This window comes from Puntigrus tetrazona, chromosome 21 (genome assembly GCF_018831695.1).
Source record: "Puntigrus tetrazona isolate hp1 chromosome 21, ASM1883169v1, whole genome shotgun sequence".
In the NCBI taxonomy this organism is placed as follows: Eukaryota; Metazoa; Chordata; class Actinopteri; order Cypriniformes; family Cyprinidae; genus Puntigrus; species Puntigrus tetrazona.
The window spans coordinates 8,379,907-8,398,494 of NC_056719.1; the positions used below are offsets into that span (position 1 = coordinate 8,379,907).

At 38.2% G+C, this 18,588-nt stretch overlaps 3 protein-coding genes across 7 annotated transcripts; all 3 read right to left on the minus strand.

Moving 5' to 3' along the window:
- Window positions 1-1,528: 1,528 nt before the first annotated feature.
- fibpb (fibroblast growth factor (acidic) intracellular binding protein b) lies at window positions 1,529-10,372 on the minus strand. 2 transcript variants are annotated; one of them, XM_043221027.1, is made up of 11 exons: window positions 8,982-10,372; window positions 6,832-6,946; window positions 6,567-6,615; window positions 5,419-5,631; window positions 5,201-5,323; window positions 4,919-5,035; window positions 3,774-3,893; window positions 3,574-3,693; window positions 3,364-3,490; window positions 3,072-3,267; window positions 1,529-2,620 (listed from the first exon to the last, which is right to left on the minus strand). In XM_043221027.1, exons 2-11 carry the CDS (start codon window positions 6,919-6,921, stop codon window positions 2,459-2,461), a joined length of 1,317 nt encoding a protein of 438 aa, XP_043076962.1. In that variant the 5' UTR covers window positions 6,922-6,946; window positions 8,982-10,372; the 3' UTR covers window positions 1,529-2,458. The 2 variants fall into 2 exon arrangements, with proteins under 2 accessions (XP_043076962.1, XP_043076961.1); XM_043221026.1 differs by having other exon boundaries at window positions 1,530-2,620; window positions 6,832-7,077.
- A 150-nt stretch (window positions 10,373-10,522) lies between these two features.
- LOC122326280 (acidic fibroblast growth factor intracellular-binding protein B) lies at window positions 10,523-14,773 on the minus strand. Of its 3 annotated transcripts, XM_043221031.1 has the most exons (11): window positions 14,469-14,772; window positions 14,131-14,218; window positions 13,846-14,044; window positions 13,594-13,720; window positions 12,512-12,612; window positions 11,927-12,060; window positions 11,552-11,660; window positions 11,397-11,460; window positions 11,054-11,140; window positions 10,852-10,949; window positions 10,523-10,763 (listed from the first exon to the last, which is right to left on the minus strand). In XM_043221031.1, the coding sequence occupies exons 2-11, from the start codon at window positions 14,213-14,215 to the stop codon at window positions 10,694-10,696; spliced, it is 1,074 nt and encodes a 357-aa protein (XP_043076966.1). In that variant the 5' UTR covers window positions 14,216-14,218; window positions 14,469-14,772; the 3' UTR covers window positions 10,523-10,693. The 3 variants fall into 3 exon arrangements, with proteins under 3 accessions (XP_043076966.1, XP_043076967.1, XP_043076968.1); XM_043221032.1 differs by lacking the exon at window positions 11,054-11,140 and having other exon boundaries at window positions 14,469-14,773; XM_043221033.1 differs by lacking the exon at window positions 14,469-14,772 and having other exon boundaries at window positions 13,830-14,044.
- A 1,003-nt stretch (window positions 14,774-15,776) lies between these two features.
- fosl1b (FOS like 1, AP-1 transcription factor subunit b) lies at window positions 15,777-18,481 on the minus strand. 2 transcript variants are annotated; one of them, XM_043221047.1, is made up of 4 exons: window positions 17,111-18,481; window positions 16,724-16,957; window positions 16,244-16,351; window positions 15,781-16,164 (listed from the first exon to the last, which is right to left on the minus strand). In XM_043221047.1, the coding sequence occupies exons 1-4, from the start codon at window positions 17,213-17,215 to the stop codon at window positions 16,036-16,038; spliced, it is 576 nt and encodes a 191-aa protein (XP_043076982.1). In that variant the 5' UTR covers window positions 17,216-18,481; the 3' UTR covers window positions 15,781-16,035. The 2 variants fall into 2 exon arrangements, with proteins under 2 accessions (XP_043076983.1, XP_043076982.1); XM_043221048.1 differs by lacking the exon at window positions 16,244-16,351 and having other exon boundaries at window positions 15,777-16,164.
- Window positions 18,482-18,588: the final 107 nt, after the last annotated feature.

An 18,588-nucleotide genomic window follows, 5' to 3' on the forward strand; every position in this document is an offset into this window, starting at 1 on the left:
ATTTCGGTAAAGAAATGCACAGTGTGTTTCACATCCCTGTCTTCATCTCTTTTCTATTCTTTTTTTTTTTTTATTTAAGGGTTTTATACTAGAAGCTGATACTTGACCATCTCTGTATCTCTGCACCCATGGCAACGGAGCTGCAGTATCTTAGTAACAAAATTTGCGCATTACAAGAGATGCAAAATGATGGTTGTCTTCGAGCACACCGCCAATTTGAACCCAACGGAAGAAGTCGCAACGTTTAACCTCCGTCAATTCGGCGACATTTATTAACGTCCTAAAACCAAAAGCAAAGGCAAATCTTCCAATATATTCAAAAAGTCAGTTTTCGGGTGAAAAGTAAGCAACCTTGTCGTGGCTTTCGCACCCTTAGAGCACATAAAATTACTTGGAAGGTCACGTTGCACGATTCTCTGTGGTTTGAAGAAACGTTTTCTTGTAAACCTGATCAGTGTGAGATGGAAACGAGCTTAAATTACCACCAAAAACGAGGGGAAAGGGAACGTTTCGAATTTCACGACGAGAGTGCACATGCATTGTTTCAGTCATTCATGGCGATCAGAGAATAATATGTTTTAATGGCCCGAATGTGACGTGTTTTTGAGGGGGCGGACAGGAAAATGACTCTCCTTATAACCCACTGTAACATTACTCTTATAAACCACAAAAATAGCCCCTAATAATCCCTCTCCGTTAATGAAAATAACTAACCTTATTATTTTTAGAAAAGATTCAGCTATGTATAAACATTTACCATACATTAATTGGATCTTCGTTGAAAGCGGCCATAGCCACAACAAAACTGAGCCGTACAAAAATGTACGTTCTGTCATCATTTACTAAAACCTTATACAACAGAAGATACTTTCTCTTCTCGTTGACGTCCGTTGGGAACAAAGCTGCTTAGTTACCAACATTCTTCAAAATACCTTCACTTGCGCCCCACAGGAGACAGACCTTCGCGATCGTAAAGAACCGAAGAATGTAAAATATTACAGCATCATCCGATATGATTGCCACTGAGCTCAGCTACTCCTATCACACCTACATCCATCTGCTGCGCTGCCCACAAGCCCTCTGTGCCAACACTGACCATCAATGAGCTCATCATTTCCCTGCTGGAGCTACGCTAGGCTAAATTCACACTTATCGTTTGACAATACACTACATGCCGTTATAATTATCACACAGATCCTTTCGCACACATAGCAGTAATAAATCAGACGCTGACTCAAGCTGAACTTCCTACTCGTTTCGTTGCAAAACAAGTGTGAGATGACCAGTCCATTGATGAAATTATGTTAATGAACACAAAAACACAAACCTTTTTGGAACACGCTAGTTGGCATTTAAAGGTATTGGCTAGTCATTCCGTTACTTTTATTTATTGATTTGTCCTGTGTTTACTTTTTGTCAATCAATGTGGGAAATGCATAGCTACACGGCAGATATAAAGCTGAAAAGAAGATTTGCTAGGTACAGAAGTTTCAAAATACTGTAGCTCTTGAATAACATAACATAGAAATGATCCAAATGGGACATTTATTTTTGTTAACTTTTGGACATTAAACCTCTTTCAGCTAATAGCAAAGATAGGTAAAACTCAGCATGCGTGCTCCAGTGTTACACTGTCACCATGTGGAGATACCTGAGTAATACATTTATACGTTTATGCTTACCGTAAACGCACACAATCAGCAGAAACATCAAGCTAATTATTGCATGTACACAAAATGGGATATTTTCAGCATACAGACATGAAAGCAAAAAGAGGAAGATGATTAAAAAAAAACTAAGATGTGAAGAGAGGGTTATATTTTTTTGGTTTTTATGTTTTATTTTTACAATGTTATTTTTATACTTTAACAATGTAAAAAAAAACACATTTTGGAGTCAAACTGAGTAAACGCAAGCAGAAGAATTGAATTCAACATAAAGAAAATACAACAATTTACGAAAAAACTGGTTTCACAAAATATTTACATTTGTCCTATTCGTGTTTCATTCAAGGATTATTATAGGAACCTGTATTTTTTTCATTTTTTGTTTTAAACGGATAAACGTAATTACAAAAGTTCCTTGGAATGTGTATTGTATTTAGATTAGATCATTTTCTCAAGGTTTTTGTGTTATGTTTTTTTTAGCTGGTACTAATGACTAATTATATCTTTCTGAAATATCTGCAGCCGATATATGCGTGTGTGTGTGTGTGCTTGTATGCTGCATGTATGTGTGAGAATGACAAAGCGAGAGGAATGAATGTTCAGTTGTCTTTAGCGCTTCCCAAAATAGGCCTGCAGTCACCGGCCAAAGTCAGCCACAAAAAAAGATGATTTCACATCATTAGGTGGTGAATTGTGGAACTGTGTTGCCATATTTGAACACATAAAACACTGAATTAAAAAAAAATCTTCTGTCGTACAGTGTTTTTCCTTGTCTCTCAATCTCTCTCTCCTCAGAAAGCATGAGGCCCAACATAAATGGAGAGGCGCAAAATCGAGCTGGTCTGGTAGCTCATGAGTGGATTGACAGACACCATCTCCAGATCGAGGACGTACTCCTTCGGTCCCGTCACTGCTCTGGCCAACACCAACATGGCACTGATGTTGTTGATTTGCTACGAAAGAGAATTGGCCAAAAAATAAATGAGTCAAAAAGTAGGAGAATCTAAGATTTTTTATTAAAACTTAGGCTTAAAGTTTAGCGATTTTCAAACTAAGAATTGAACACGTTAAATAGAATAAAGATATTTAAGATTCTGCACTATATTAAATAACTAACCGATAAATATGTGATTATTAAAGTATTAATAAATTAAAATAAAAAAGGAATACTGTTTAAAAGTTTAAAAGGGCATTATGTATTCATTTCAGCAATAAATTGATTAAAATTAGTGCTGTCAAATGATTAATTGCATCCAAAAAAATTTTTGCATACATAATATATGTGTTTACTGTTTAATTATAATTAATATATAATAAAAAAAGGAATGCAAAACAGAACAGTATTTACTCGCTCACACGTTATGTAACCTATTATGAAACTGGTGTTGTGCGTCTCTGACTAACCCGTATGTAGAATTCTTCATTTTCGTCTCCAGAACGGATGCGGAAGGAGTTGTAAGCTCCAGGATAGATGCTGGTGGCCTGGATTTGGAAGATGTCGGAGGGAACGGAGCGCTCCGAGGTGATGCTCATGTATCGATGCACAATGGAGAAGGGCTGGTCACGACACTCTGGCTTCACCACCGGACATATACAACGACTGGACAGAAAGAAAGTGAATCAAATACTGAAAACTGTCAAAATGAGATTCGGAATCAATTGTTAAGTTGCCGTTAAACCAGTGGAAATGGCTCACTTCTCTGAGACCTGGACGTAGGGGTCCTGGCATCGGTTGGAGCTGACACACTGATGTCCACCATGAATGTTCACACACACCTGTCCCTCCCCGCACTGATGAGCGCCAGTCTCACACTCATTCACATCTACAACCAGAAATGTTGCGACAAATTGAAGCCGATGTTATTATAAGAGTCGAGTGTAAAAAAAAGGGACTTTGTTCGAATACCTTGGCAGAGCCGTGTTCCAACTAGCTCGTAACCTTCTGGACAAACACAGGAGAATCTTCCGGGCTCGTTCACACACTGAAACTGACAAAGGAAACTGGAATAGCTGCACTCATCGATATCTGGGAGGAGAGTAAGAGAGCCAGGTACATTCAGCACACCGTCAGTTGGTCAAAATTAGGGTAACGTCTTTTGCACTAACCATTGCACGAGTGGCCGTCGGGTCCCAGGTCGTAGCCTTGATCGCAGCGACACAGGAACGTGCCGTAACTGTTGTAACACCTTTGCTGACAGGGTGCTCCCATCTCACACTCATTTACATCTGATAACAGAGAAGAAAGAAAGTGTACTGTACTGAAAGAGTCAGAATAGACAGCATTAAAGCATGTATGTATACAACAGATCAGAGAAAAGTCAAAATAAAAGTCACACCCTAAAAATCAACACAATTTACGTTCTCTTTAGAAAAAAAAAGAACTCTCAGCTAATTTCTGGGAGGAGTAGTTCATTGTTAGAAAAAATTAATCCATTAATCCTAAAAGTAACCATTAGATATTATTTTATATATAGGTTGTCTATAGGCTGTTAAAAAACTCCAGATGAACCTGCAGATGAATTTCTTACAGCAGATAAGGCTATTATTCACAAAATATGATAGTTAGGGGAAGGATCTGTGTTTGCTGGGACCATCATGTCTTTCTAAACCTGTATAACATTCTTATTCCCATGGAGGAGAAAAGGGTTTTCTGAAGTATGTTCATGCTGATTTTTCTATAAAATAAAAGTGAATAGGTGTAGAACATTTGGTGTTGCAAAGCACCAAAACTGTATCGCAAAAACAGTACATACTGTGTTCTACTGTATATTACAAAATAATCTGATGTTATACATTTGTTTGGTTAGAGAAAAAAAATTAACTGCCCTGAAATACATGTACAAATGCATATGGACATCAATCACAACAAACATCACAGATTCATACAAAAGTACTTACTATTATAATTATGCACGATCACATGCATGCAACGCTAAACCTTACCCTAACCCAATCTTAAGCATTTAATAACTACATGTAGTTAATTAATATTACTCAGTACTTAAATGTATAATGTTACAGGCCTTCAAATAAAGTGCAACCTGCTATATAGAGCGCAAATCATACAATGCTTATGCTTATTTTATGCTACTTTTCAAGTTCAAGACACTCCTTTCATGCTAAAGGGAATAAAAAAAAAAACGACCCGGTTTTGAATTTTCATATATGAGTTTTGACTGTCAAACCACTATAATTAAATTAGCATGTCTGCAAATTGCGAATTGGAAAATGCACGCTGTTCAAGGGCTTACCAACACAGGATCTGTTGTTTCCCGCCAGCTGGAAACCAGGCTCACATTCACAGGAGAAAGATCCTGGCACGTTCACACAGCGGTGCTGACAGTACCTGTACCTGCACTCGTCGATGTCTAACAGATGAGAGGAGATGCTTACTACAGACCGCAGAACGGAAGCTTAATCCTATGCCAAATTAAACCGACCGTGTTGATACTGCAAAATAAATCTTGAATTGCGATTAAACATCCATCCATACCTCAAAGGCACATGTTAGGACACATCATTTCTTCTCTTACCCACGCACTCTATGCCAATCTTGCTGTAGCCGTCAGGGCACTGACAGGTGTAGGTGCCCACGGTGTTGATGCATTCCTGGCTGGGCTGGCAGTCATGCATGTCCAGTTCACACTCATCGATGTCTGTCCAAAACATGAGGAAGAGCTTCAGGATATCAGGCTGATGCACGTAACCCACATGAACCGGCTTTGCTTTCGTCTGGCCTTGAATCACTCACCCACGCAGGTATCTCCTTGGGCCCTGTAGCCTACGGGACAGGGGTTAAAGGCCTCATTGTGTTCCACAGGCACACTGGGCTCCGATTGGCTGGAGGGCTCGGGTGCTGTGATCACGGAGGCGGAGCGAGGGAGGCACAGGTATCCACCGTAGTGATTAAAGCATTTCATCTCTCCCTGACAAGCCTGCTGGATAGTCTCACACTCGTTTATGTCTAAAACAGAGAACAGAATGTAGGTTTACATGTAATTTGAATGTCCTTGTTATTTAATTTTTTATTAAATATTAGGCAAACAAACATATACATACTGTATATAATAATAATAATAATAATAATAATAATAAATCACCACTTTCACCTGAATTCTTTAGCAATTCTTTAGCAACTCTTTAACCAAAACAGTTCAGTTATCAACATTTTTCAAAATATCTTCTTTTGTGTTCCACACAAGTTGTACATGAGTGAATACATGATAACAGAATTAAAATTTTTAGGTGAACTATCATTTTAAGAAATGTTAAGAAATATATATATATATAAACGTTTCCTCATACAAGAACCATAATGGTAACAGGTAAATTTTGATATTGTATATTCATGCAATATTATAAACCAATCAATACACATTTGATGAGACAATGAAGCAGGATTTGGGCCAATCAGATTTCAAAGTGACAGTAAGTTACCACAAGCAGCAGAAAAAGAGGCAAATTAGGCCAATTTATTGCTTGTTGCTCATTTAATTTTTTTATGCTTTACGCTTGGTTTAGGGTATGTTGTAAATATCTAAAATATTAAACTGGGACAGAAAGTATTTTAACACGGAAAAACATAATTTACATAAACTACTTAATTTAGCCATTCGCCATTTATGTGAAGCAGCATTTTAGGCCAATAGGACTTGACAATGGGCGGGGCTTCCCTGCTCAGATTTATAATTACATCTCTTTTAATCATTTGCACTTGATGTCGTGTTTTACTCAGGACACGGTGCCCATCAAAATTCAGAGACGCAGCCAGAGACAGGGGCAGGACAGAGGGATCTGCATGTGACATTTAACCAACAAGATAATTAGAGGAGAAATGCATCACTTTCTCATCATCTCTCTCTCTTTCTCTCTTTCGCTGGCACATGACCTTCCACCCACCTCGACAGAGTTGAGTCTGCACGTCCCACTCATAGCCATCTGTACACTCCTGGCAGAGAAAACACACTTTATTATGTAGCGGTCACACTCAAACACTTTTATTGACAGGAACATGACTTCTAATGAAAACTGATGTCTGTTAGTATACAACACCACATATATGCTAAGTTACGTAGGAAGGCAGACAGACATGTACATGTTCCAGCATGAAGGAAGACTGAAGAGGAAGAGAGAAGAACGGGGAGAAATTGTCACAATTACTTACTGTGTAAGAGTCACGTTCAGCAGGAGACTGACAGATTGTAGCAGGAAGAACAACCAGACCCACGCAAAGTAGCACATATGTGGCCTTCATAGTTACAGGGTACAGGACATTCACCCTGCCACACACACACACACACACACAGCTGGACGGATGAACAAATGTATAGTTGTCGTTAAGGCACACTCTTAAGCCAATAAGAGCTAGAACAGACATGCAAGGGGGTCTGTTCAGTTCCCGTCGTCTCCTCTAGGAAAATAAAGAGGGGGCAGACAAACAGGTGGGGGTGAGAACTTGTAAAAAAAAGGAACAACAAAGGTAATTGCAAATAAATGTGTTAACAGGAATGGTATAGAAACATTTGGAAGCAGTGAAAGTGAGCTGTTGAAAAGCACAGCATTGCTGACCACCTCCATGTGTTATGTTTTGGATGCTGGTGTGCTGTTTGGATTGTTAACTATCTTAGCTGTACAATTTACAAGCAAAATAAAGTTTAGGTTTTTATAGAATTGACTTATTTTAGGTCAGAATGATTAGGGTTAACTAAATCTAAAACCCTAAAAAAAAACATTCTTAATTTAATTAAAATATATATTTTTCAAAACTTAAATTTAACTTTTTTATTTTATTTAACTTGATGTACTAAAACAATAATTAATAAAAACTATATAGAAGTGTTTAACAAATTAGTAACATTTAAAAATATATATATGTAAAAGTACAAACTAGTTCAAAATATGTATGAAATTATATCTAATTCTTAATAATTAATAATGATATGACATGATATTAATAATGAAAAAAATCACAAAACAAACCTATTAAAACTTTAAAAAGAAAATATAAAAATATGATCTAATTCAAAATATACACGAAAAGCTGCATCTATTTCTTGTTGATATTAAACACCGATCTAGGTAAATTAAATTCTTAATTCATGCTTCATAGTAATACATTAATGTTCATTTATACAACTTGAAACATTACAATGTATGTTCATATGTAAAAAAGAAACCTTAACTAAGATCAAGACTGTTCATTGTAAGTTCATGTCACCTAATGAATCTACTCATTTTAAATAACTTCAAGTGTTTACAATAGCTATAGACCAGCACAGACCTGCCTGGAGTGAGATCAGGTGAACATTAATATGGCTGTAATTTTTCAACAAATATTACTCCATGGCATATATGATAAGTGATAAATGCGAGTTTTGGCTTTTCTGCAGTGATTTTGATCTTGCTAACTAGGCAGCTCTCTGATAAAAGGCAAGTTGGTGCATATAATCAAATATTGTAAGACGGATTTATCATTCCTCACATCGAGTGACCTGGAGATAGTTATTCACACATTCATCTCACTCTGAAAGAGTATTTAACCGGTTTTAGTCAAGCCACACACAAAATGCTATTTAACCTCACATCACATACTTTACACCAACAAAACTAATTATGGGTTCCCCTTTAGATAATAAATATCTCTTTGAGGTAATTACAGGTTACCACTTTTCACAATGTAGCACATGGGACTTTATACTGTCTAAAATGCTACCTGTTCTGGCGTCTTTTACCACAGTAAAGCATTCATTTTAATGCCTCATTATTTTTTATAGCTCTAAAAGAAATCATAGGCCTCCCCAGCCATGATTATCCCTCCTGGACTCTCACAACAGCTACTTCTGCCGACACTCATATTTCAACGTGATGATCTTTGTTTGTAGGATTATACTTTTTTTTTACTTTTTTGACTTGTTACATATAAATACAGTGCCATGACTTTACAGTGATATCTATGGACTTGCTCAGCTGTTTGTTCTGGAACAGCAGACTCGGCCCGCCAGGAACATGGCCAGTGTCTGAACTCCACAGGATATGACTACACAGGCAATTCCATGCACTCAGATCCGTCCAAAAACACGCCAGCAGCCTTGTCTGTGACAACTGCTTCCAATTCAAACTATAGGTTTCTGTCACATTAAAGCCTGACTAATTTCTGTCACTCGTTCGATTATATAACATCCTGAAATGCAAAATTTCTCATGCATGCCTTATCAAATGCCTTTCTCTCCAAGTACGTGTATTATGCACTGCTATGCTTTATTTTACAAACTTCAAGTCCGCAGGAGTCAAATATACAGATAGTTTGAAACTTACTTTCTGAAGCCTGTCCGATAGAAGTTGTCTCGTTCTTCTGTCTCTACCGATTTCTCTCTCCCTCTTCGTCTAGTGGACTGTTTTTAGAGCTCTGTGACACAAGACAGGACCTGAGCAGTGACAGCTAGTGTATTACGATTGTGAGGAAAGGTGCAATGCTATAGAAAGAAGCTTAGGACGTCCCACTCCTTTCTCTCCACCCACTTCTGAATGGCCCCTGCATCACAGCCACCCTTCACCCTCCTGCCTTGTTTTTCCTCCAGGCCTCAACGATTCAAATTCCTGGTTTCCAGAGCAAATCCCAAATCCATCACTCAGGGGACGAGAAATGGCAAACCAATCCATCTGGGTTATATTAGGCAAATCCTGTGCAATTCGTAGGCCTTAATTACTTCCCATTTTTAATACTCTTTGGCTTATTAACTTTCACCCTGGTGGAGCTCGCTTGTATCTGACACTGCTGGATATCTACTGGGGGATGTCGAAAAGGAATGCAGACACAAATTAACAGGGTAAAAAAGGAGGCCAGGCCTCCCGATTAAACTGTAAAACACTAACCGGTGCCAGGAACGTCATGCGTCTTCATTAGACAAAGGTTTGAGCACCATTAAGACAATGGCTTTGATGGAAACAACAGAGGTAGCCTACTTTCAGAAACAGCAGGAGTGCCAGGAAAAGTTCCCATGAGGACTCTTCGGCAGAAATTCGGAGGAATTTTCCATGACCATTTGTAGGGGGTGACAGCTGTCCTAGGTCTGGCCTTTTATAAGGTAGTAAAAGTGTCTCCTCATCCATTTACTTCAGAGCTGACCAGCCAACTGTAGCCCCCTGCTGCTGACCCACACCCGCTGGGCACACAAACAGGTAGCCACTTCACTGTGGGAAAACATTGATCGCATACACACTTTGAGATAATTGCCCTCCTCTACGCTCTTTAAAATAAAAGCTCCAAAGGGGTTTTTTGTCACAGCAATGGCACAGAAGAACGCACCTTTTTGTTCACCCTGAAACGACAGTTCACTCAGCTTTAGGCAGTTCGGGATATAACTGAGTTTGTTTCTTCATCTGAACCGATTTGGAGAACACAGACGGACCTTCTGCAGTGAATGGGTGCCGTCAGAACGAAAGTAAAAACATCTTATAAAAGCGTCACAATAATCCAAGTTATCCACAAACCAACTCGTGTCTTGTGAAGCACAAAATTATTTTTGCAATAAATTACTTTGCTGAGTAAAACGTAAACGCATCTGAAAGAGGAGAAATATGCAGAACAAGCACTGTATACAAGCAAAAACAGTTATAAAAAATATAGTGGGGAATTTTTGATGTGAGATGACAATACGAGACGGCCATTTTTAAAGGATTATTGTGGATTATAGACTAGTCTTTTGGACAGAATTGACTATTTAAAAGTTAAAACGCCTTATTAATGGATTAGCTTTTTCTTCTTCTTTTTCTGCACAGACTGCAATGCAACTGACACGTTCAAGACCCAAAAAGGTGGTAAGGATATAAAATAGCCCTTGTGAATGATACAGATATTTGGACAACACTTTTTTATTTATTTAAGTTAAACCTACTGTACAAGAATACTTTGATATACAAAGGAAACTGAGGTAGCATCATTTACGAAAAAAAGGGTGACTGTTTTTTTTAAAGGTTTGAAGAAAGTTTTGGTCAAGCAAACTGGAAACCAGTGATGGAAATATGTTCTAGTCATGGTACATTTTCAGGATGCAGCTTTTGATGACACCCATGTATCTGTCCCATATTACTAGATGCCTGAGGGGGGAAAAAAACAAATATGATTTTAAATAATGAATATGAGAAAGATTACAAACTCACGTAAACTGTGTACATGTATACTCACCTGAAAGCCTCAAGCGTGTGTACAGTTGTGCTGTAATGTGTGAGGAAAAGTCTGAGATCTCCGATTGTCCATTTATCTGACCGGCACGGTTCAATGAACTGAGAAAGGAAGCGATAAAGATTCTGTCACACTCGGCCTAGGAGTACTCAAGGACAAATATCACCTCGTTGCTTACAGCTTATCTACAGTGTCAGTGCACTACCTTTTCCACAAGGTCGATGAACAGATCGCGGACATCTTTGGTGTGTGTGAGTTTTGAGGCGATGTTAACTAGAGCTCTCGACAAGTTCTTTATTTCACCCAAAGCAATAAGCACCCATGTAATCCAACACGAATAAAACAAATAAATAAGCAAAAATATGTTTATATCACTCCAGTATAACGTCAAATGATTCTAAAACACTCTTTTTGGGCTTTTTAGGCCTATCTGATGATGATACAAATTTATTTGAAATTTAAATATTTCATAACTTCATACATGTCTTTAGCGTCACTTTAGATACATTTAAGTCATTTTGGCAATTAATAACATTTAAACTTCTCACCTTAAAATTGGCCTCCATCTCACTGAAGACTTTAATTTTCCCTCTGAGCTGTGCACACACCAAGCTATAATGTTTGTAGAAAAGAGAGATGTGTTAGAGATAGAAAGTCATCAGCATTACACAACGACCATCTGAAAACAAAAACATTTGCATGCCTTTTGTGTTGGTCCAGCATGTCCTTATCAGTAACCAAAACTTTCAAGTCTTTCAAATCATGCAGGAACTCTTTTTCTAGATCAACATCCATGTCTTCCATCACGCTGTCTAAGTACGGAAGAAAAAACGCAGAGGATGAGAATGCATGTATGCACTTTCTTACAAATTAATTGAGGTTCATTACCGTTACCTTCTCCCAAATTATTCCCTAAAAGAATCTGGGGAGTGCGTCTCGTCTTATATAAATTTTCCTCACTTTCACCACTGCATACTGTACAAAGACGCTCACCGAAGATGATCTGATTGGTGGAATATCATGCAATCTGACAGTAGCGGACGCTGAGTGAACTTTAACTTCTAGCTAAACGTCTTACCGACTGCTCCTACAGTCCAGTAGCTGATGAGCTGACCAGCGCAAAAGGCAAAGTCCTGGAAAGACAGGTATTGTAGCTTTCTCTTTCCCGTCTCAAAACGGCTGTTAGCAAAGAACACAATGGCAGCATAGTCCCTGCAGAGAGACATGGCTGAGTCAGTGAGAGGACAGGGAGAGCGTGAAGAGTGTGCCAAGAACAGAAGAGAGCGTATGAGGAAAGAGATGAATGGAAGAGAGAGACCAAGCAAATCAGTAAGAGGATAAAACAACAGAAACAAAAGATTCCAAATGTGCTTGTGCATACTGTAGGGTTGCGACTGCTTCTCGATTATAACTCTCAAAGCTTTCACTGGAGAAGCTGGTTGTATTAAGTCACCATAGCGCACATGCATTTATAACACTCAAGTATATCAACTAATTTAAATCATCTTTATCATAAGAAAAGGTACGAAATCTTGTGTTTGGCTTGCATGTCCCCTGAATTGGAAAGCTGGAAATGGCCACAATATTCATTAGGTGGGACAGCTGTTTTTTTTTTACAGCACTAGCAATATGTTTCTTTTGGCCACATGTGTGAAAGTCTCACCTTGCCAGAACATCAGACAGGAGAAAGTGACGCTGGATGTTCTCCACCAGAGGGCCTTTCAGCTCTTCCACCACTTTGAACACGCGCTTGAAATTGTCAAACTGAGAAAATGGTAGAAAGGTTGAAACAAATCATCTCCTTGCTAATGAACGAATGAAAAAAACTCTAAATGAATTGGTTTGTATTAAATGGTTTACAAAGTATTTATTATTGTTTAATATTTAAGTTTATTTTTGTACATAAATGTGAATACAATACTAAAAATTATTTAATGTTACTTTACACCAACAACCTTTCTGTAAATAAATATAAATATAACAATAATAACAGTTATTTAATATTTATAAGAATTGTACACTGACATTTTTTTTAAATTAATAAATTAGTACTAAAATAATAAGGTTCCTCTTTAAATGATGGTGTCCTTAACTACTCACATTTAAATGAATCATTTGGTACAATGCCCATATTTTATTCATACATGTTTTTACATGTACTTATATTTTAAAAATAACTATACGTAATTACATCTGTACTTAGTTTCTGTAATTACATAATTACACTGTTGACCCATCCATTCCACATTAACCCACCCTTAAACCTACCTATAGCATCAAACCTGTCTCTAATCATACCTGTATCACACTTCAAAAGCAGAAAAAAAAATTTGCAATATCATATGAACACACTAATAATATAGTGTGACCAATATTAATAATAATAACTATGCTATAACATTCAGTAAGTATTGCACACTTATTTGTAAATAAATAAGTGAATACAACAATATTAACAATAATAATATTATTTAACGTTATTATAAGTATTGGCCACTGACATTTCTATAAATATTCATTTCATAAATAAGTACTAAAATACTACTAATAATATTGTTTTTACAATAAAAAATACATTTTATCATAAAATAACAATAACATATATGATAACAATTAATAACATATATATTATTAATAATAAAAATAATAAATGTTAACATTTCTGTAAAACAACATTGCTAATCAGGCAATATTCATGCTTTCTTTGTAAGGCATTAAAAAACAAGAGGCAAGAGTGTGCAGCACCTGTCGACGACAGCTCTTGAGCGCAATCCCAGTCTTTGAACTGATGTCGTCCAAGTCTTTTTTGGTCCCTTTGGAGAGTTTCTTACCCAGCACCTCCCTGGCAAACGAGCTATCAAACACATAGTACCTACAGGAAAAATGCAGCAAACAAACTCAAACAATCGAGTTAAAACAAGTAATAACTACAACTACAACTAAAAAAAGCCACAACCACGCTACAGAACACAGATGCAAACCAGTTTGACCAGAGACCTCTCGATGAGCATGGTCTGCCGGTGAGGAGGGATCTGGAACAGAAGCTGATTGGCCACTTTGGAAGGAGACTGGAGGAGCCGCTCACACATCTGGAATGTTCTGAACTGGTCCATGGTGTCGCTGTGCAGAACCTCTGCATTGGCTTCACGCTCCTGCAAGGCACCTGCTTCCATCCGTATCCTCACCGCATCTGTGACTGTACACCAACATGAAGAATAAATCGTTATATCAAGTCCTAAAAGCGAGCTCATATGCAACGTTTATTAAGCGAACTGCATTAACCTGAGTGTCCATCCAGCCACAGCTGATACACGTCTTCATCCAGGACAGTGGTGTTCCCCACAAACACGTCTAACTCCATAGCCATTTTCTTACAAATCATAAAAAATAATTAATATTTAAAATTACATAACAAAGCGGCGTGGTCAAACATAACCTTCACTCGTAGCAACGAATTTAATCTCCAAATGTTTTTATTTTTAATGCACAAACTGTTGCAATAGACTGTTTTTTACGTTATAGGTGTTTTTATCGCGCAGATTTAAAAAGCAATCTGTAATGATAATCGACGCGTGCAACCTGCAAAGATAGGTGACGTTAAACTGATGATGAAAACTTACCTTTATTAATAATGTGCACTGAAAAGTCAGTCAGAGAAGACGACGTTGAAGCTCTCCAGGACGCATCTGCGAGCTGGGCTTATTGCGCAGTTAACGATTGAAAACACGCACTGCTGATCACTGCGCGCGCTTTATGGAGTAACGCGAACAAATGATACCAGTGTTATCTGTGGACGCTGACTGATACTGTAGTATATGTGAAGCTGTCAAACTCCTCTCAGTCGTCTGGGTCCAGTTTCTGCCCCTAATTCGAGATGAACTACATTCACCGTAGACGTTGCCCTCCGTCGAGAGTTCACTCGGGTAATGCGTGACTGCCCCCTGCTGTTAGGGAATAGACTAAGCACAACGTCGTAACCGAAACAAATATAAAACAACGTGTGCAGAAACGCGTAATCTTAGTGGTATTTTGTAATGTTTTGTGTGTGTGTGTGTGTGTGTGTGTGTGTGTGTGTGTGTGTGTGTGTGTGTGTGTGTGTGTGTGTGTGTGTGTAATGCTTCTGGCTAAGACTTACAGCTAACTGACAACAGCTGAAGTATAGGCCCTCGACATTAAAAAATACAGATGACACATGGGGTCATGTTCACTAAACCTATCTTGAGTGTTTGCTGCTAAAAAGCTATTTTTTAGTTTCATCTGACCATAGAAGCCAGTCCCATTTGAAGTTCCAGTCGTGAACTGCTGGAATATGTTGTTTTTGAAATCCTCCCAAACAACATGTGGCGATGTAGTTGCTGTTTGACTGGTTTTCTGAGCTGTGGAGAGTCTTCAGTCACTCAAACTCTCCTCCTAATCATGCATTAGGACAATACAGACACATGTCCTCTTACAGACAGTTTCCTAACATTTTTATGTTGATTATGTTTATTGCCCTGATGATGGACGATGGAAATGCACTCTTTTCTTCAAGCCAATTCACTAATTTGTGAAGCTCAGTTATCTTTTGCTGCACATCAGAAGTATGTTTTTTTCTCATTCTGATGGACGATTAAAGGAATATGGGTTTTGTTTTTCCTCCTATTTATATTTCTAAGCCATGGCTGGATAATTTCATGTTCATAATTTACCCAAAGTCCTCAGAATTGTGAATATACACATAAGTATAAATTTTAAATTTACCCATTTAAAATTCTTGTTATCCAATAAAAGGTTAAATTTTTGTGAATCTTTTTTAATAAAATATCAAAAGAATTTACAAGGCAGATTACTTTACATAGCCTTCTTTGATCATATTTACCAAAGGTGCCAATATATGTGAGCGGCACTGTATATGTGTGTGTGTGTGTGTGTGTAATATCACAAAATCTGGCACCCAATCAAAGTCCACACCTGTTGCTACACTCATGGCACAAAAACATTTGCTAGAGAAACGACAACATTTGAAACAATGGTTTATTATGAAAAGAATTAACCCAAATAGTGCATGCAAGATAATAATTCTCAAGGTATCACTGAAATAGATTTTAACATTGCGCTTTCTTTAACAAATATACGCCTATTACGTTATATAATCCACAGCCGATCTGAACCAGCAGACTCAGCACTAAACACGACCAGCATCAGTATTTATTCTGGGTTTAACTTGCAGATGGGCATATGCGCCTCGAACACCAACTCCAGCCTCTCTCTCTCCCTTTCAAGAGCAGCGATCTCTTCCTCCAGCTGAGTCTTCACGTGTTCCAAATGATCTGTCTCCTGAAAGAGAAAGCACAAGCTCAGGACATGCGGCTAATGGCTAAACAGGGTCTGTAACACAAATAAGTACTAATCTCACATTCTGTAACGTGTCTATTAGCATCCGACGACGGTCCCGACACCTGGCGGCTGCTACTCTGTTCCTTTCCCTGCGGATCCTTATCCTGTCAAGTTCCTCAGAGGACATCTATAAATGCCGAGAAGGTTTTAGCAAGGCAAGTCCAAATTTTATTTAAGAACCAAGCTTCTGTCTTAGAGAGTGATGGTGCTGCCATCTTATGGTCGATATCAAGAAAACATTCACATAGCAGTTCTACCCAATTCCAAATATGCTGTTCCTGTTACTCATCCACTGGCACCAATGACAACATCCATCCATCTGAGCCTGCGCTTTAAGATTCCCGCTCGAATACTACAGGGCTGACTCACTCCACAAGCCCCCTTTGTGATTCAGGTGTGAGTCATTTCATTCATTTACCATAAATGAATGAATCACCGCAACCCCTCAAGTTGACTTTCGCTACTTTTTCTGAAAAGGTCAGAAATGGCAGTAACTTACATGTTTGTTAGCGTGTGTAGCTGAACTGTCCCCAACTGCTCCGTTACAGGACAGGTCAGGACTGGAGCTCTGGGACAAACAGGGGCAGTTGGGCATGGTGCTGGGAAAAGAGCAGAACGTTCCCAAGCCGGTTTCTGATTGGCAAAGTAGAGAGGACTGCAGAAGCCATTGAAGATCTGGACTAGATGCAATCACATCAAGATTTGGGCTGGATGTAGTGCCCTCTGTAATATTCTGGTAAAAAATAAAAATACAATAAAAAATAAACATAAAAAATATTTTTAATATCCAAAATAATTGTTCTGTTGTATTTCTTCTATATAGTTTTAAAAACATATATGAAACAAAATACTTTAAAAATAATAAAGTAAATCAATAAATACTTACCGGAAGCACGCGAAGAGCCGTTGAGTTCTCCGGGTCCATCCATGCCGCAGACATCTGGGAATCATGCACACGATAATACGATTCTCTTCCTTCATCGTGATTCATTATGATCAAACCCGATCCGTATTCTCTGAGCTCATATTATTTCTGTTTAAGTTCTTTTAAGCCCATCTCGCGTGCTGTCAAACGCCAAACAGGCCCACAAAGGAGCAGAGATGCCAAAACTAGGATAAATCCATCAGAGCGAATGACGAAAAATAAACCCAAACACGTGCCACAAGTTTTCTTAAAGCGTCCTCACGCCTCCTCACACCCACTCTCTCTCTCCTCCCCATCTCTGGAGCATCTACCTTTTCCAATCTGCCGCCTTTTCTCCTCCGTGGCCACCAATGCGCTTCTAACGGATATTATTTATCGAAACCTTCTCGTCAATAGCGCCGGCTCACCGTCGCTGAGATTACATCCGCTAGAAAACGAGGCAGATATCACAAGTTTAATACTCGTGGATGGAGAGGCGCTGAAGCTTCCACAGCTCACACCCTTCACACCCTGAATTTCACTTACAGCCTTCTTTTGCCAAGTGACGTGCAGCTTTGAAATGTATGAATAAGTGCATCCGTGAATCACTGCGCTGATATATGATGTTTCACGGATGCTCCTTATTGCATTCAAGGAGACATTAAAATGAGGAAAAAATCCGGAAATTATTATTTTTTTTACTTTTTAATAACTTTTTTTTTTTTGCGCATAAGGCACGCAATCAATGTCTGGCAAAAAACTAAGTATTTAAAATAGCTAAAATGTCATACGTAACTTTCATCAACTATACCAGTTGTTTTAGATCGTCTTATGCGTGTCAGGGTCATCTATTTGGACACTATCGCACGTTTTTGTTTCACAAACAAGCACCAAGTAAACCACCTTTGTACCTTTTCATAATTTGAAGGACCTTATTTGACCACAAAGAACCTTTTTTGAAACAGAAAGGCGTTTCATATGCGAACCATTTAGACAAAAGCGTTCTTCTATGGCACTGTGAAGGACCTTTATTTAAGAGTGTAGCTAGATAGATCTATTTATGAAGCAGTTAAGCCTCAAGTGTGCACTATTTTCTAATAATTCTGTACAACTGGTTATCATTTACTTGAACATTTTAATGACAAATACCTTGAAATACAACTTCTGAACAATGTGTTGAGGTGCGGTAACTTTAGCATAAATGGAATAATTAACTCTAGCTAGTTCTATTGAATAATTATACCGGAGGTGTATAACGGTCATTCCGCTCTGCGTTAAAGCCACATTACCACCTCGGCATTATCTTCTAATAATTCAATGGCCCATAATCAATTACTTCTTACTTAAATGAGTCAGACATCAACGCTGCTGAAATAAAATGGCAAAGGCAGAACTATAATTATATCTTAGTCAGACTAATATGACTAAGCCTCTGTGTGTCATAATTCAGATGACAGAAT

Coding starts and splice junctions, on each gene's coding strand:
- fibpb (XM_043221026.1), bottom strand. CDS start 7,044: ATGTCTGTTCTAGCTCTTATTGGCTTAAGAGTGTGCCTTAACGACAAC. Junction 5,632..6,566: donor GCAGACTCAACTCTGTCGAG/GTGGGTGGAAGG, acceptor TCTCTGTTTTAG/ACATAAACGAGTGTGAGACT. Junction 3,894..4,918: donor AAACAACAGATCCTGTGTTG/GTAAGCCCTTGA, acceptor CTCTGTTATCAG/ATGTAAATGAGTGTGAGATG.
- LOC122326280 (XM_043221031.1), bottom strand. CDS start 14,215: ATGGCTATGGAGTTAGACGTGTTTGTGGGGAACACCACTGTCCTGGAT. Junction 11,141..11,396: donor AGATGGAGGCCAATTTTAAG/GTGAGAAGTTTA, acceptor GGTGAAATAAAG/AACTTGTCGAGAGCTCTAGT. Junction 10,764..10,851: donor CACACGCTTGAGGCTTTCAG/GTGAGTATACAT, acceptor TTCCCCCCTCAG/GCATCTAGTAATATGGGACA.
- fosl1b (XM_043221047.1), bottom strand. CDS start 17,215: ATGAATCACGATGAAGGAAGAGAATCGTATTATCGTGTGCATGATTCC. Junction 16,352..16,723: donor CTACACACGCTAACAAACAT/GTAAGTTACTGC, acceptor CGGCATTTATAG/ATGTCCTCTGAGGAACTTGA. Junction 16,165..16,243: donor TAATAGACACGTTACAGAAT/GTGAGATTAGTA, acceptor TTTCTCTTTCAG/GAGACAGATCATTTGGAACA.